This window comes from Pundamilia nyererei, unplaced genomic scaffold (genome assembly GCF_000239375.1).
Source record: "Pundamilia nyererei isolate P.nyererei 1_Seehausen unplaced genomic scaffold, PunNye1.0 scaffold00096, whole genome shotgun sequence".
Classification (NCBI taxonomy): Eukaryota; Metazoa; Chordata; class Actinopteri; order Cichliformes; family Cichlidae; genus Pundamilia; species Pundamilia nyererei.
The window spans coordinates 1,141,783-1,159,970 of NW_005187497.1; the positions used below are offsets into that span (position 1 = coordinate 1,141,783).

Genomic DNA, 18,188 nt, shown 5'->3' on the forward strand with positions numbered 1-18,188 from the left:
GCCTTTCACACAGGAAGCAACATGTGCTGTGTTGACCTCCAAAAGTTGAGCAAACAGTCCAAAATATGTGCTAAGCTAGCCTTAACACATAATTGTTTGCAACCACATGTAGCGTATACACGTTCTATTCGTCACACAAATGTTCACTTCAATTCAGTTCAGTTATATTTATATACCGGAAAATCATAACAACCGCTGCCTCAAGGCACTTTATACTGTAAGGTAAAGACCCTACAATAATAAAGGGAAAGCAGTTAAAGTTGGTCAAATGTGACTAACACTTACTGCTGTCGCATTTAGTCAGCTTTTGCAGGACATTCTGATGTCACAGTGAAGTTTACCTTTGACCTTTTAAATATAAAATGCCATTGCATAATTATTTTATTGGATTAAGCATTTGTTTATATTTCCTGTGATGTCACTGTGACCCTGATCACTATAGTGTAATCAGTTTAACCGAGTTCAGTTTCATGAAATCGCCTGAAAAGTGTTCAAGAAATGTAGCGTTTACAAGGCGGGATACAGAAGAGCCGACAAACTAACGATCTGCTCTTAATATTAGTGACTAGTTATACATGAAAAAGTTGAGTGTGATCTTGGACAGGCCTGTGTCCCTTTCTTACAGCTGTATTTTTCATCTGGTTCTCGATGGCTGAAACCGTTTAAGGACAGCCGAGGGGGGCAGTGATACACCCCAGCTTAGTTTGGAGTTAAAGGCCGGCTCGCCGAGGAGCAGCAGATGAGCAAACTGATATAAGCAGGAAACAGAGCAGTTCACAGAGTTCATGTAGAAACGGAGAGCTTTGTACCAACACAAGGCTAGACTGTCACTACGCAGGGGCCTATCTTCACTGTGATCTAGAATTGTCACATACAATGGAGACAGGCACAAATAAGCCATTATGAGACATAGAGTTAAAATGTATACTATTAAAAAAAATCAGGAAGGATTAAGTAGGATAATGGAATGAGTAGAAGTCATGGGTTATCAGCTGAGCCTTTCACTTTAGAGAAGTGGCCTTTTGGCTAATTTGTACGTTCTGTATATGAGTGGCAATCTATTGTTAGTGTGTGGAAAGTAACATAGACAAAGTTACTGAAAATCACCATAAAAGTGTTACCAGCTTCAGTGTAATTGTTAACCAAATGCTGGGCACTGTGTTTTCCACCTATCACTGCAGAGTTGGTCCGACAAGTAAAGACTAGTTAAAGGCTATGAGCTGGGCTAGAATCAAAACACTCTGAGAGATATAACTTGCTATGTAGCAAGTACAGTATAGCTAGGCTTCATCTACATTAGCTGGGGAGGGTGGGTAACTAGCTCTCTTTGTTAACCCATTCTTTTTTTAGGCTCTGCGCATGCTCATGTAAAAAGGGGGCATTTGATGTATCCCTTGACTATTCCTACAAACAGAATTTAGAGACTGAATGTCGCCTACTTCTGACAGAGGGATGGGTGATTAAGATACATACAGGATATAAGAAATAAAACAAAAATGCAACAAATAAAGAGGGCATGGGTTTTGTTTTTTTTAATTATGGTACGCTATCAGAAGATGCTGTGTGTTTCTAACTTGATGACTACAAAAGGTGCAAAGTGTGAAACTATAAAACATATTATAGGCTACTCAGTACATTCACGTGACCTAATGCACAAGTTGTAGAAATACGTTTAATTCGTCACCAGATCAAAGGCTAAAAACACAATTAGCTGCAGTTCGCAGAGTATAAAACAAACTTGGGAAAGGTTGGCAGCACAGGGCCTTTTGCATGTTTGCATGTTCCCAACGGGTCTGCTTCCTATGGATCAACAGGTTACATGTATAAAACACATTCCTTCTGCAGAAAATCTTTATCGCTCTTAGAGCACGCTCTAAACGCGGTGATTCTGAAACGACTGTGGTGATCTAGCTAAGTTCAATTAGCGCACAAAACTTTGGCTTTCAGCTCGGCATTCCACAGAAACCCACTAATCTTGCTTCATAGTACACTCATCTGAAAAGTTAACCCTGGGAACTTTTTATCTTCTGACATGTTGCACAGTGAGATTTTGCACATGACATAAATGTTTGGCATTAAGGTGCTGTCACACTTTTTCAAAAGGCACTGCTCAACTCAGGAAACAGTTGTTACTTATCAGAAGAACTAACTGGTCATGTATCCGCCACTGCAGTTTTTAGAATTTATTTTATTTTACGCATGTGAATTTTAACTTTAACGTTTCGCTGTATCCGATTGATTGATCGTCCCCAAAGTGCATGCATACAGGTGAACTGTATGCACTTACTTGTTGTCTTTACACACACAGTCTTATTCATTATTGTTATTTTAATTTATCCCTGTAGACTGTGGGAAGAGCTCAGAGCAACGTTTTGGACGTGCTGGAATTCAGAAGGTCTAATGATCGTGACAATGACATTAACTTCCTTCTGAACCAACTTAGAAAAACTGAATGTAATGACGTAAAAACAAGTGAGACTGTAATTGCATCCTGGATTTAAGGGCTTTGAATTTATAGTTTAGGATAGCTAAAAGCTGTGTCAGCTGGGAAACGCTCTAATGCTCCTCCAACCCTAAACTGGATAAACAGTTAAGAAAATAGAAGCAGATGAACATTTTTCAGAATAAATGATCAATCGAAAGCAATAAGCACCATTTGAAATAAATTGCAGCAAAGAAAAAAAAGTGCACACAAAAACTTTTTATAAATATTGCTAAATATAATTTAGTTTAATAATTTGTTTACCCTGCCAAAAAAACAAAAACCCAACAACTACAAAGGATGTAATTTGTTATCATGATCAGCTCAACTACAAAAAGAAAAGGCCAAAAGAATCTAATAATTAAAATAACATAAAAAAGTGGGAAAGTTTAAATCTGGGTGAAATCTGTATCCATTGGTTGTTTTGTCAGACCAGCTTGTAAATCAGCTAAAAATGTTGGCTTTAAGAAGAAAAGAAGTGTTTCAGTTAGGAGTAACAACTAACTCACTTATTCTCTATTTTAACTTTATTTTGTTAAATAATACAGTAACCAGTAATATGTAAATAATATGGCTTTACAAATAAATTTGTTATTTTATTACCAGTTTCTTTCCCTTACAGTTTATGCAGGACTGTAAACTTCCTGCTGTATAAAAAGCTACAATAGCTATACAAAGTTTTCATGTTAAGAACTGGAGCTTGCTTATAGACCCAATCTGAGATGCTGTGCTGCAGTTATCATTTAATTATATTTAAAAGGGTTCCTACAGAATTAGAATTAAAGTATCATTTATATGTTTTAGTAGTGGATGTGTTTATTAAGGCAGGGGTGTCTGTGTGAATGACTAAGTCTTTTATTTTTATATATTATTTTTAATTGCAAATCAATACACTTAGACAATGAAAAATGATAAGAGCATAAAATAAAACACAGATAAATCTTTATGCCAAATCCACAGATGACCTTTATTTATTTCCCATCCTTTTTTGATGCATCTCGGCCTTATTTACTTTTTCATGGTCACTTTCATTTAAAGACTTCCTGCATATTTGTTACTGTAAAATGAAAGTGAAGGGGTTGGTGAATTTGTAAACACACACACCCCACCTGTCTTTCCTGAAAGAGGGATCACTCCTTTGCTCCTCTCCCTGAACGTTCCTTTTCTTTTTACCATCGAAAGGCTTTTAAGGATAGGGTATGCTGTGTGCTGCAAACAGCTGAGCACAGGTATGCAAAAACCAGTCTACAAAGACTAAGTTAGTACAAAAGTTTTTCTTTTAAAAAAGAAAAAAAAAAGTTCAGTGCTTAATGTTTACAAAGAAAAAGTAATTTTAGTGAATAATAATTATGAGGATTGTTGATTAGACATAAAGCTTCAAGGGGAAATTCACAAAAAGCCTGTGGATATTCAACACAAGCCCTATGCTTATTGTCTGTCTACAGTGAAAGGCAGCGTCAACCAGTCAAACTGGTTTCCAGTAGACCCTAAGGCCAGGCAAGGAGGAGCGGGAAGAGGAGGCAGCTGAGGAGGAGCCGACCCCATCATTTCTCTTTCCTTAACAAACGCGTTCAGATGGACAAACTGTTCAATTTTTGATGCTCTTTAAACACTGCTTTAAATAACCAGCTATCACAGTGAACTTTTCAAAAATCACAGCAGTACTTCACTAACAGCACTGCCTTCACGTTTGGATTTACTGTAATCCTCAACACCCTAAAATAAAATAAAAAAATAAAAAAAAATAAAAAAGAGTTCTGGTTTTTCCCTCCTGCAGTGGAAGTCTAGTGACGGACGGACAGCCCGAGGGAAGGGTCAGCTCGAGATAGGCCCACATAATAAATTTGCCATGACGTAACAGAGACAATATCAGGAGACTTCCTTTTGCTTACACACAAATACGCTCACTCTTTACTGGAAACTCAGCTGTAAACGACAAATGTACAAGACAAATGTACACGAAAGGAGCAACCAGTTTAAACACTAAGGCCACCATGCTGGAAAAACACTCTGTGTTCTTTTCACTCTATGTAACCGCTCCCCTGTTAGACAACAACTGAGTAATGCTGCACTCAGGAGTTTCATTTATTTTCTGCTTATAGAGGTTTACTCATCAGTTAATTTGACCTATATACAATAAACATAGAAAATATAAGATCACAAAAAAGAAAAGCTGCAAACTCACATTTGGGAAACTAAAGTTAGGGATTTTTTTTCTCCCGTTTATCAGAAACTATCACTATTAAAGACCCGGTTGTTTGAATCCCTGCTTTAACAGTGATTGTCAGCTTCTCACAGATGGCGTCCCAAACGCAAAGGACGTGTTTTTCACTGTGTGTGGTTGCATGATCATAATCTTATTGTCAGATTTGTCAGCACATAATGGGGATAGTTATAGGGCCAAAACAAAATATTCATTCACTTTAAACATGCATTTACTGAATGTGCTAAAAACAAAAACAAAAAAAACAACAACACTTTTTCTGAATGTATGATTTCCTTAAATTTTAAATTAGTACATAATTTAAATGAAAAACAACCAGATAAATGAAGAAAGGGAGATGGATGCAGGGCAGGACACAGGCTGATCTGGTGTAGAGATAATGGTGTGTTTTTCAGTATTAGCGCACCTTCATACACTAACCCACCTCAGGAAACCGGTCGTTCCATCATCTCAGCAGACAAATCAGAGTAGCATACATACATAATTCCACCATGTGAATAGGAGCCGTCAGTTCGGCATACAGACGACAAAAGGTCTGTATGCCAAACTGTAAATTGGCAAGTCAGGGTGTCATAAAGTGTATGCTGATTTGAGAACGTATGCTGACTGGACAGAACACCGGCATCGCAGCGACGCACAGAGAAACGGAGAGCCAACATCTCCTGACCCCTCTGTCTCCAAAAGTGGACCAGGTGAGAGACCACCTCATCCATAGCTGCAACAAACTGTTCCCAACATAAGCTCATCTATTAAAACATTTTCAACTTTTGCTTCTTCTGCATGATCTTGGCTCTAGCTAAGCTAAAGTAAGCGATTGGGCTTTTAGGGTGGAGGAAACACATTCAACATCTGATTCGCTATAGTAAAAATGCAAAAAAGTAATCAATGTGCCAGATTCAATTAAAGATCAATGTAATTTTAAAAAAATCTATTTTTTAAAATAATCATTGGATGCAAAATTGTAATTGAAATTAAAATTTAATTAACTGCCCACTGTTAGATAGTTAACAAAAAAAAGCTTGAATTTTGCGGCCATTGTGTACTTACTGAAATATTGGAGATTGTTCAGTAGCGAAACACAAATTTAAAGCCAGAATACTTCACACACAAACTGATTCTGTGGCCGCAGATTTCAACCCCAAGGGGCGTCCAGTGAAGGGTGAACATTACTTTGTAAAATATGATTGATCAACTAATCTGGAACACCAGTCTTAATAACAGAAAGACATGAGCAAATAAATCAATGAATCAATCTCCAGATCAGTGGTGGGACCTTCATCGACTTCCTCCCAGGCCGCTGGGAGCAGACTGGTCTACGCGTTTATGGAAGACATGTCCCTCTGGACACATTTAGGTTTATTACAGACAATTAGAGTTAATCGGCGGTGTGGTACTCTCAGGTGAGAGGCTCATTCAATTGACAACCTCCCAAGCGGAAGCACACTTGCTAATTACTGAATCACCACGCAAACACACCAGGCGGACTCATACAGGCTGTCGCGTGATACCTTACTCACCTCTAGCACAACTAGCCAGAACACCTGTAAGATTCAGCAGGTTAGTAATGAGAATCTGACACATTTACACCTGTTAGTGCAAAATAGCAGGAGCGTTTTTACAACAAAAAACACCCACTGGGGAAAAAGAGATTTGATTTATTAACTTGCAGCAGCTTTGTTTAAAACCAAATTGCTCTTCAAAAATTGTGCTGTTCAATTTTGTTTTATTGTCTGATCACATGTTTCATTGTGTCACGACATTCATTATTTTCTTTACACACAGATCAAGAGGTTCGAATGAAAGCAGAAGGAAAAAAAACTGCATTTAAAAGTCAGAGATCTGAGATGAAGTACAGTTGAACTTACTGTAGGAAAATCAAAATCCTTCTGGTTTACTAGGTTCAGGACATAATCAATCCGAGACTGGTTCTCAGGACAGGCTAACTGGCAAGGAGGTGTGAGCGTATTCATGGCCGCCACAATCGTCTGTATGAAAAGAACACACAAACACAAAAAGCCTCATTCATTAATATTATTCATAAATGTGTTTACACTGCCTCAAAACGGCTTTAGATACAAATTTTCATCATCTTAGCCCCTCAGTCACCCACGCCTAGAGGCTGCTAGTGATAAATCTGTATTCCCCATGTGGTTGGAGGTATTCGAGACTGCACCGCAAGCCTCCATCTGATTGCTTTGGTCGCTAGCAGGTTGCTTCTGCACTTTTTGAAATTTCTCCACCACCCAGCGAGTGGGTAGTGGGTGTTTGTAGACGAGATGATGCAAACTACAAGTGACTGTGACAATGTGGTACTGCCCAAAGTAACAGCAAGGAGAGTTGTGGTGCAGCAAATTTTTGTAACGACTCCCAGCTGGTTGGGAGCGCACATGGGGTCGCTGACCGGTCTGAAGCAACGTGTGACTGAAAGCCTCCTCGCTTAGAATAAAGCATTGAGTTTTGGATTTTTTTATTATTTTTTTTAAGAAGCTATAATCCATGTTTTTTCCTCTTTTAGCCAAAAGCCTGCATATCAGACAGAACATTACAAACAAACATCATTCATCTATCAAAGGAAAAAAGAACAGTGTCTTACCTCTATAGCTTCTTTAATGTTGTTTTTAATATCATGAATTTTCTGTTTTTTCTCCCTGTGAAGAGAAGAGTTCGCATGTGCTTTATTTATTTATCACTTAAAAGCATAGATGGCAACTAGCTTTAATTGACCTAAGCTACAAAGGTTAACAGTGAATGATGACATTTAAAGAAATATTCATGTACAGCTATAAATCCAAATATGGCCATCGCAGTGCAACAGGGACAGGAAACAATATTTTTAAATAAAAACTGTAATTACACAGAGATGTTTTGTTTCTTCAGTGTCAGTCCCAGTGGATTCCAGTGGAAATGTGCTGTGTAATATTAACTTCTCCAGGATGTATTTGTCAGCCTAGAGCTAAATTATATCTGACATCAGTATTACGACTGCCCCACATACACAGATATTTTGTTTATTTGCTGACCAAGTGCAACCACTGAATTTTGCTGATACCAAAGAAGAACAGAACAGCTTGTCTTAATTTTGACAATGACATTCATTAATAGGGATGGGTACCGGTATCCGGTGCCATGATGGCACCGGTTCTGACATAAACGGTAGTAACCAGACCGAAAAGCAGCGCACATTTCGGTGCTTTATTTCGGTGCTTTTTTTTCCTGAGCTGAGATACACTTCTAGCCAATCATTTTACGTTTCCGAGGATAGTAGGCGGGTCCAGGTACGTACGTTCTTTTAGAGCAGAGCTACAGATTAAAAATGCCCAAGGCGAAGCGGCTGTACTTCACAGCAAAATATGCAAACTCAGCAGCCTGCAACAAGTACTTTAAGCTGATACTGTGATACTGTCAAAGGAGGTAACACCTCGAATCCGATGAAACACCTGGCGACGCATAGCGGGTTTTTTGTTTTTAAAGCTGAGAAATGCGCCGTATTTGATAGCTTGCTGCGAGACCTCACACCGAGCACATCTACTGCGGGTGGGTTGCCTGTTATCAGACCCGGATTTAGCAACATCCCCCAAAAACCCGGAGAGGAGAGTCCTGGCCCCTAGCCCTGCCAGTGTAGCAGAAATGATGACAGATGATGATGCAGCAGCAGCCGTTCTTCTCTGCGTGAGTAGCTTAATGTTGTTCGTGTGTGATTTACGTTGAGTAGGCTAACCATGTTATTACATTAATGCATGTAAGGCGAACTAGCAAACACCGTCGTAGTTACATGCGGCTGTCTTCTTGTTTGATGGCAAATACTCCCTTCACCCTGGCCAAAAAGGCTAAAATGACCAAAGAAAAAGTGGAAAACAGTTAAACATGAGAGGTTTTTGGACAAAGTTTGTGTTTTTTCCATTGTTTAAGCACTGCTTCCAGCCAAGAGTGATGCCATAAATCCCCTATAGCTGCAGAAAAGGCTAACATTGTTATCTTTTTACAAAAAAACCAGCTGAACATGAGAGGTTTTTGGACCAATTTTGTGTTCTCCATTCTTTAAGCACCGGTTTGAGCACCGGCACCGTTTCAAAAGTACCGGTTTGGTACTAGTATTGGATAAAACCTAAACGATACCCATCCCTATTCATTAAGCACTAAACCACACAGCTAGTTGATTGTTATAGTACATTTTTGTACTATAGTTTGAGAAGTCATGAACACCAAGGAGCCCAAAGTACTGCTAAATTAAATAATACGGTCCACATTTTGTCCTTCCTTGTCGTTGTAGATAAACAGAATTTCACAACGTGGCAGTTCATGCAATCTGTGAGCTTTGCTGATATCGCGAAGCACTGACGTCACACAGAAACATAAGTGCTGGATTCCTTCAAATGTGTCCTGACAAAACACAAAAGTCTGGTTGTTGAAATTCAGATTTGATAATGAATTCCACAAATATCTCAACAATGGGCTACTTAACCTTACAGCAAGAATACAAACCCTAAAATTAAGCGTGTACAACTTGTGCTGAGGGGAAAGATTTTAAATTAAAGGCATGGGTGGATATCTCTCGCTCATGCGTCCTATGTAAAATGTAAACAATACTTCCCAGTTGTAGCCACTTCACATGTTAATATAAAAGCACATGTGGGCATTTTAATCAGCTACCATCGCTGGCTGGCACTGAAATAGTAAAATATGTCAATATTTTAACCAAAAATATAATATTTCTGGGATGAATGCTGGTCATTTCTAATTGATATTCGAATCTTTTAAAGCATTGTTGATAATAAGGTGGATTAATAACAATTATATCAGAACAGGCAACACAACAGCAGCACAAATTCTCCAAAACAACCCCGTGTCACTTATTCTGAGCACTTTCTGCCTTATTCCAGATGTGAATTTTTGCAGTGATCCTCATTCTCACCTATGACTATTTCTCCATACAGAGACCAACACAGCTGTACAGATTTCTTTCGTCTGCATATTTACAAATATTTTTAAAAAGCACCCAATTTCTCTAAATAATTGCCATTTAAATTCATGGCAGTAGGATATATTCCTGACTGGTGAAAAAAACAAGTCAAAAGAGCACAGAAGACCTGAACACGCACTGCAACTGACCTAATGACATGAAACGCAATCAGGCTAAAAAGAGAAATCCACCCCAAGTACAAAAATCCATTCAGACAATTGCTTTCACAGGATTTTTGCACACATCCCTGTTTTGTTTTTTCAAGGCAAATATTAATCGATTCCTTTCTGATTGCTGGTCAAACCAGTCGCTGACTCTATGTGACAAAATTCACCAAAACACATGCAGTAAGCAGCTTCAGGTACTTTTCCTGCTATGAACATATGTGTCACAGTCAGTAATCACTAACTAACAGCAAGTCTGTGAATAACTTGATAAAAGGTCAAATAAAACCTGACTGTGTTTGAGTTTGTGATCTCTCTACGGTCTAAAGCATAGGTGTCAAATTCTGGCCCCAGCCTAATTACATTTGGCCTGCGAAGCCACACCAAATTACTATTAGAGCTGGCCTACTGGTATTATACAGCTAATATATATATATTGTTTAGTATTAACCTTTGCTTGTTCCATATTCAGTTTTTCAGCAAAACTTGTTTGAGTCCATAAGAAAAGATTCATTCTCATATCTGGAGGAAGATTTTTTTTTCAATAAATATTAACGTCAGCCCGCGACTTTGTTCCAGTTTTGAATTTTGGCCCACTGTGTATTTGAGTTTGACACCCCTGGTCTAAAGGAAGCTTTGCTCAGGTAACACTCGAGTACAACCATGAGTGCACTCTGTTGACCACTGTTGACCTACCAAGTCCAACAGAGTCAGTCCTTTCTCCCAGTTAAACTGTCATTAATCTAAAAGAAATGATGTGAGTTTCTAAACTCAGCTGCTTTAAATCAAATCTCCTAGATAACAGGCTGTAATTCATAAGGCTACAGCTTTTATATCAAATTATTAACATCATTCTATATTACCACGGTATGCTTTAAAGTGAGCTTAAAAAGCAAGTTGCTAGCCTATGACTCGCGTCCCTCTGCTTCACAGTCAGATCCATCTCTCACTCATAATGTCTCGATTTATTTTAAAAAAACAAATAAAATGGTGATGGCACAAATACTCAGTTTGATGTTAGTCTATAGGTTTACCTGGCGACCCAACCTTGTCATGTGTTTCATTCTCTTTGTCTAACTTGTTTATATTTTCTTCCAGTTGGCTTATTGGTTGACTCAACAGTTGTAGCCTGTCTAAAAAAACAAATAATAAAAAAAATAAATAAATATTGTCCTGATGCTTTTTGGCTACATCTATGTGAACACTCCCACTCGCCTGAAAATACAACAAAGTGATTGAAAGCATTGTTAAGAACATGCCAAAGTAGCATGTGGTGATATAACCCTACCCATAAAGAAATCCCAGCCAATCAAAAGTATACAAGCAAGCAGCAAACAACGCAGCACACGGCAGCTTCACCTCCATCCTAGCTGGGAGGAGCCAGGATGTGAGGAAGCAACATGAGTGAGGGAATTGAGGCTCCATGCGAATGTAATGAAACTCACTCAAATGCTATATTCCTCACACTAGGACCTCCACAAGATAAATAAGTAAATAACAGATCACCTCTATTAAAAGGAGCTGTCCTGCTCAGTCATCTCTCGTGTCCCCCACCCATTTCCTGGTGTGTCACTAAACACCACCATCATCATCATCCCACTACCAGCTCCTTACAAATACCTGTGCCTGACCTTACCTTGAATGGCAAAGCCTTGCATGCAGAGGGGGAAACCCACAGAGTGAAAAGGAACCCTAACAAAGACTGGGAATTCATCACTGCACCGGGGCGCCTGGGTCTGTGAGAAGCGTCTGTTTGATGCGACCCAAAAATAAGCACATGATGATTCTTCTAGCCCAAAACCCCTTTCAAGGAAACTGATGATTAAGAATAGAAAAATGTGACTTTTATTTCCACTGCATCAAGTTGGGAAGGAGTTTTAGGAAATTCACAAGACAGGGTGGCTAAAAGCACCCAAAGCCATGTTTCCACATGAAAAGCTGACAAGGACAAAGCCTTCCTCCTGTGCCACACAACTTTTCACTAATTTGCTCCACAACAATACAAAAAAGCCCCAACAACTTTATTTTCCTGACTCACAGGAATGACAGGAGCTCCTCCCCTCTGTTAAGAACATCGGGTTGAAAAAGTGAGAATATGTTTAGTAAATTTTACAGTTTACCAAAAGGAAAAACCTTTTACTTCTTTGTTATAAATGCGAGACAACATAAAGCGCATCTAAAGCTGTGTAATTACCTTTAAAAGGCATTTTGCTGCTTAAACTTTCTCTAAGCAACCTTTTTCAGTCACTGCGTCTATTTATCAGTAATGTTAACAAACAGCTGGCTCACAGCACAACCCAGACACCAACGCAAACTTGCAGTAAGTACAAAAAAAGACAAACTCATGTTACTTCAGATGGTACACAGTTCAGCAGAGTTCTCCATAGGGATTTTGATTATGAGCCATAATACTGTAGCGATCCAAAGTGAACATAATACGAGGTTTGATATTGTGAAACGATGGTATGATATCAACCTTCCTTAAAGACATTATATTCACCATGTTGCAGAAAAAAAAAACTATAACCAATCAAATGGCAGCGATCTTCTACCAGTGTGATTGACAGGAGATCAGTGTTACCATGGAAATGTTTAAATCAAGCTCTATTGTACCAGTGACAAAGCTAGACAGGAAGTGGTTGGTTAGAAGGATGTCCACCTGTTATGTTGGGCAGTAATCAGTCCATACCAGCAGTTAGGCTAATGTTAGCTAACATTAGCCAGAAGAAAGACCGTCTGATGCAACTCGGCTAGCAAATATTCATCCAGCATTGGTAGTCTTATTAAATAAACTTTTTTATCCTTATACTGACACCAAGGTGTACATTTATCTTTCAGCCACTGTAGACTGCATATAAATGACAAGCATAACAGGTCAGGACAAACTGGAGTTTGTCTCCTCACTGATTTGGTTGATGCTAATCGTAGATAGAACGTGAGTACGTGCTCTGCCGACGTAACGTTGACTTCAGTGCACTTAACGACAGGTGTCATTACTAACAATGGTTTTCTGGAAGAAAGAGTCTCTGGGTGTTGCAGAGGCTTAATTCTTAATTGTCTACACCTGACGAGGCGTGGATAAAGGCATGCCTCAGGTTGGCTCGGGGAAAGATGCCACTTCTTACCTTCATGCTCTCCGGGCTGTTGTCTTTAGCTGAGGTTAAGTAATTTAAAATAAAACCAATGTTTCTGCAAACTCTGGACTCAGTCTACACTTTATGTTGCGTCGAGCCGGGCTGTGACATAAGGACCTGGAAGTCTGTTTTAATTCTTATAAACAATGTGGAGTATATTTAACCAGCATGCATCCCTACTGGTTTTAGAAAAGGTAAAAACTAGAAGATCCTGCTGTGCATGAAGTTAATACAAAGTAAGGAACTACTGCAGCAGTGCTTCTGCAATCTAAAAACAGTTTACACTCGCTGCATTACGAGGTTTTATAAAAAGGTAAATGCCTCTTAAAATACTGCACTTGATGCATATTGTTTAACCCACTATGATAAAATACTAAGATATATATATGGAATTTGTTGGTGTACAGACATGTATAGAATATTTTTTTAAACAGTTATCATAAAAGGCTTTCAATCTGATTTACCATTTTCACAATGATTCCAATAACATTTTGTTTTTTCTTTCATTGTCCAACTAACACTTCAAATACAGTATTTCTGTTAGCTATAATATAAAAACAAGCTGGAAACAGCTGCTAATTCATCACTTCTAAATATATGGTTAAAGAAATTATTTATAGGCAAGAACAGTAACCTCCAATGCTTCGTTTTACTTCTGTATTTAAGGTAATTTTAAAAGTAATAACTAACCAAGTCTCCTGCTCTACCTGAAAACTTGAAGACTGGTGGGAAAGGTATTTTGTATCAGTGGTATCTTCTTAATGCCCCATTACTACTCTCCAAAACATCATTACATAATTTAGGTATTTGGTCAACAAATATGTCAGTACCTGAGCAGATATCCATCTAAATGGGTTCCTTTACTCTAAAGAGAAACTGTGGGAGTGTTTAGTGAATAGTGAACTGAGGGGGAACCAGCGAAACTTACTCTGCGTTGAAGCCATTAACGTGCAATATTCGCATCTGTTTGACTATCGTACTTTTCCCGGATTCACCAGCCCCTGAAAGCAGAGAAACAACAAGTCAGACAAGAGTTTCATGAAGTTGTACAAGCAACTAAAATATCCAGGAAGGAGCAGAGATGGAAGGCATTTTGATGTTCCAAGGTTAGACGAGTCCTGGAAGCACTCGTCTAACCTTTAATGATTTGAACTACAACAATGTTGCACCTTAGCAGAGAAGTCCTGTCCATTGTGCACAGACATTGCCCTGACACAGGCCTTACCTACTTTTAAACAGTGCATGTTACACAAAAGCCAAAAGGCGAGACCTCGATGTACCCAACCTAAGAGTCAAGAACCTTTTACTTTTCTTATCTCTTTTTACTGCTCTTATCATTGACTGCTCTTATCTTATGTATGAAGAAACTTGAGTTTTACTTGAGTATTCCCATTTCAACAGTGCATTTTACTTCACTGTGTTTAAGAAGGAAATATCCTTTTTTAAAACATTACTTCATGTATTTGTTACTTTGCAGTTTCTGATTTTACATTAAAAAAAACAAAAAGGTCAGCGTATTATACACACTGCATTGTTAAAGATTAAACCGGTGGTTCCTGCCACTTCTGGCTAGTGACCTCTTCCAAAGGCAGTTCCTCCAAAGAGAGATTTCCCCTTTAAACGTCTCATTTAAAGAACAATTTTGAGACCCATTATGTCACAAAGCAACACACACAGACCAGAAAAGCAAACCTCATGACCCCTTAGATTTCTCCTGTGACCCAAACCCTTATCTTGGGAACCACAGGTAACTTCATGAATTGTTCTACCTCACCTTGGCAAAGCACTAAACACTAGGATACTACTTTTAACTTGTACTACGCATTTTATGCAACACTGAATCGTAAATACATTTAGCTTGTGTCGTTTTACATAGGGAGGCTGATGCACGACACGTGCACTTTCACCAAAGTCTGCCCCTTCTTCCAGAGGTGACAAGGACCAAGGGAAAAAAAAAAAAAAGCTCCAACATGTAGACAACTATTCTCTCCCCGAGCATGTCATTCAGGAGAAAAACTGCTAGACCCTGAACCCTGATGTTAATAATTAAGAAAATAAATTTCTGGATAAGAACAGCCTTCAACGTGTCCTTGCAAAACTGAGTGTGAAAGGAGCCCGGCCATCACATCTCCATCCCCAAGCACCAGGAGCCAGCCAGGCTACAGGCCTGCTTTTCAGAGAAGGCGTAGAGCGAGAGAAACAGGCATTCAAGGCAAACTAGTAATCCTAATTTGCACTCTGTAGTCCAGCACAAGGGCTGGCCTTAAGGTTCACACTGCATCATGTCAGGAAGGCTCTCGTGATGAGGCCAAAAATAGCTTTACCAAATAATGGCTAATTAGAGGATATTAATTTCCAGAGTAGGTGGTGTGGAGGGATTATGCAAAAAGAGAGAGAGAAAAAAAAAAGTATGTCATATGCAGTATGAAAACTAGGCTCAACCAGGATGTACGCTGCAGCCACAAATGAACCAGATCACAAGTTTGTTTTTTTGTTTTGTTTTTTTACATGTGTGGAGGTGAGAAAGAGCCAAGCACAAACGCCCGCGAGTGGCCTCCCGGCCTCTGCGTGGTGCCTGTGTGTGTGTGTGTGTGGTTCCCTCACACAGATGGTGGTGTCTGTCTGCCCCCCTCTCTCTCACATGTTCTGCAATCATGCTCTATAATATCCCATGAATGCAGACAGGCCTGCTTTTTCAACTGTCCTGTGCCAAGACGCTTGAAGCGAATTAGTCGGGACTTCATGGCGTTGCATCAGTTCTCGATGCCTTGCTGTAACAGTTGTCCTTACACACTTTTCATGGGTACAGTCTGCTACAGTGGCACCAACATGAGTTAAACAGGTGAAAATGCTGTTTTGTAGGAACAAAATGGAAACAGTAATGTTAAATTTCACAAAACCTACCCAACAGCAGTAGCCGGTGAGTTGCCCGGTATATCTGTTTGTCTTTTTGGAGCTGCTTCTCAATCTTTTTGTTGGCTTCCCTCTGTGCCTTCTCCTCATTTCGTTGGTCTTCAGTCTTACTATTGCCAAGGCAGCCCATCTTCCCAAAAACCCAGTTGCAGGTTCAGGGTTTGGAGGCAGGGCGGTTGATATGGTTGGTGAAAGAAGAGGGTGATGGTCAGAAAAGAGAGGATCTTTTTTTAAATCAATCCCAAATTCCTAGACTGGCCCAAGAGAGGAACACCTGGCTCCAAATGGGTGACATGTATCTTGCCAGATGCAGAAGAAGTAGACGCCAGGTAGTAGACAGTGAGCTTCACCAGGCTTTGGCACAATGTGTATGTGTGGAGGAGGGGATGGGGTGGGGGGTGTGGATATTTACTGGCAATTTATCAGCAACAGATCAGTCAGAAAGGAGCAGAGCTACGATGCCGCCCTTCTCAGATGCTTGATTCCTGTAGTTTTTTCCCCCCACTGTAAATCCGCAATGAAGTCATCAACATTGATATGAGAGTGGATGTAAAATTTCCAGCTTCTGGCTGCACATGAATGAGTGTCTAGGGATGGCGATGGTGCTGGTGGTGGGGTCCAGCTTCCTTAAAGGTGTATTTTTTTTTACCCCCCCTTCTTTTCCTCCTTTCTTTTAAATATACACGTATGTATATTTTCTCAAGCTTTGATGTTAAATCTTCCTCAGCAAATGTCTCCTCCGGAGCCCATCTTTGGCAGATGCCTCACTACTCTGCCGTTCAATTCATTTCCACTCACAACCAAAAAGAGCCCCGTTTTCTTTTTTTCCATCGACTCTCCCTTTAAATATAATTTCAGGTTATTATTTGAAATCCTATCTCAGGCTGGCCAGGAAAAAAAGCACATTAACAGGGCGGATGGGGAGAAATTAAAAAATAAATATTTCCTCTTAAAATGACGGCATGTGAATCATCAGGCTACAACCCGGGCTTCTGTCTCCACCACAACAGTCACATTATATATAGGAGCCTTATCAATAAGATCCCGTTTTTAGCCGATGTCCAAATTATTTCCTCTCCCCCGTAAGTAGATGCTGGTGCTTGGCTTTTTTTCCTGAGGTTTCACGAGAACCCCCCCACCCCCCAAAGAAAAGAAAAAAGGAAAAAAGAAAAAAGAAAAGAAAAAAAGGGGGGAAAGAAACAAGGCCCCTTCTCCGTCCTTTTTCTCTCCGTAACGTCAATTTATATTTCTCCTCACATCAGAAAGCTTCTCCGGGGCCGAGCTAAGGCGGTGTTTGGCAGCTGGATGTCCTTGAATATAGCGCGATATCCAGGTGATATTCGTGGAAAATCCTCCGTTATTTTCCCGTTTGGCGCAGGTACAAGGCGCTGTCAAGTCTCTCGGATTTTTGTATTCCCTTTGAATCCGTATGGTAGATTATGGTTACATGTGCATGATACATGAACATACCGCGGTGTTTTCAATCACTGGTCCAACGGCGACGCTGTCATTTTTAACCGCCGACAGGCCGCGGTTGCTCCGATGAACCGGTCGGGGAGGTGAGACTCGTTTCTTTGCTGTGTTACCCTGAATTATTTTTGCCCACCTTTTTTTTTCTCTGAGAATTGAACATTGAGATAGATAGCGTTGTAGAGGCGGGGTGGGGCAAACGGCTCTCACGGAACCCTGGGAACGAAGAACCGTGGTCAAGTTTTCCGGGACGGAGAAACTCGACTTCCGCTGGAAGCTTTCACAATAAAAGCCGAAAGGACGTATAAGCGGAACTAATCTCTTAAAAATAGATGTTTTCGTCCTTTTTAAGTATTTTTTGCTGACACACACAAAAACAAATACAGGGTGTGTATACAGTTAGGTCACACGTCTTTGATTTAATGTTTTTCTGTGTTTTCATTTTATTTGTATTCTTGCACTCTACAAGACATTGCCTGATTGTATACTGGACCTTTGTGCAATCCCTCAGTTCACAGTTCACTAATTCGAGGTCATTTCTTACTATTATATATGAGAGTTTATTTTGACTGAAAAATAAATAAATAAATAAAAAAGATGCCATCCAAGTCAAAATTACTGGTTCTCATTTCAAATTTTAGACTTCATAACTTGAAACTTCTTTTTCCAAAAGTTTGAGTAAGTTGAAAATTACATATTATCCCACATGTTTGGCCTATGGCTGGCAAAAATAAAATAGTTTTGGTTGTTTTGTTTATTTCTTTCCGTGGCCTGAAAACAAGCTTCCATAATAATTTACAAAATCTCTCTGTTGTGGCCTTCTTCAGACACAAAAAACTTG

At 39.5% G+C, this 18,188-nt stretch overlaps 1 protein-coding gene across 1 annotated transcript; it reads right to left on the reverse strand.

The window, feature by feature from the left end:
* Nucleotides 1-5,981: 5,981 nt before the first annotated feature.
* Nucleotides 5,982-17,031, reverse strand: LOC102208626 (guanine nucleotide-binding protein G(s) subunit alpha-like). The gene is made up of 6 exons (XM_013912640.1): nucleotides 15,869-17,031; nucleotides 13,893-13,965; nucleotides 7,300-7,354; nucleotides 6,572-6,691; nucleotides 6,224-6,247; nucleotides 5,982-6,044 (listed from the first exon to the last, which is right to left on the reverse strand). The coding sequence occupies exons 1-6, from the start codon at nucleotides 16,005-16,007 to the stop codon at nucleotides 5,982-5,984; spliced, it is 474 nt and encodes a 157-aa protein (XP_013768094.1). The 5' UTR covers nucleotides 16,008-17,031.
* Between the last annotated feature and the right edge of the window lie 1,157 nt (nucleotides 17,032-18,188).

Coding starts and splice junctions, on each gene's coding strand:
- LOC102208626 (XM_013912640.1), bottom strand. CDS start 16,007: ATGGGCTGCCTTGGCAATAGTAAGACTGAAGACCAACGAAATGAGGAG. Junction 6,248..6,571: donor AGGATTTTGATTTTCCTACA/GTAAGTTCAACT, acceptor TGAATCTTACAG/GTGTTCTGGCTAGTTGTGCT. Junction 6,045..6,223: donor TCTGGCTAGTTGTGCTAGAG/GTGAGTAAGGTA, acceptor ATGTGTCCAGAG/GGACATGTCTTCCATAAACG.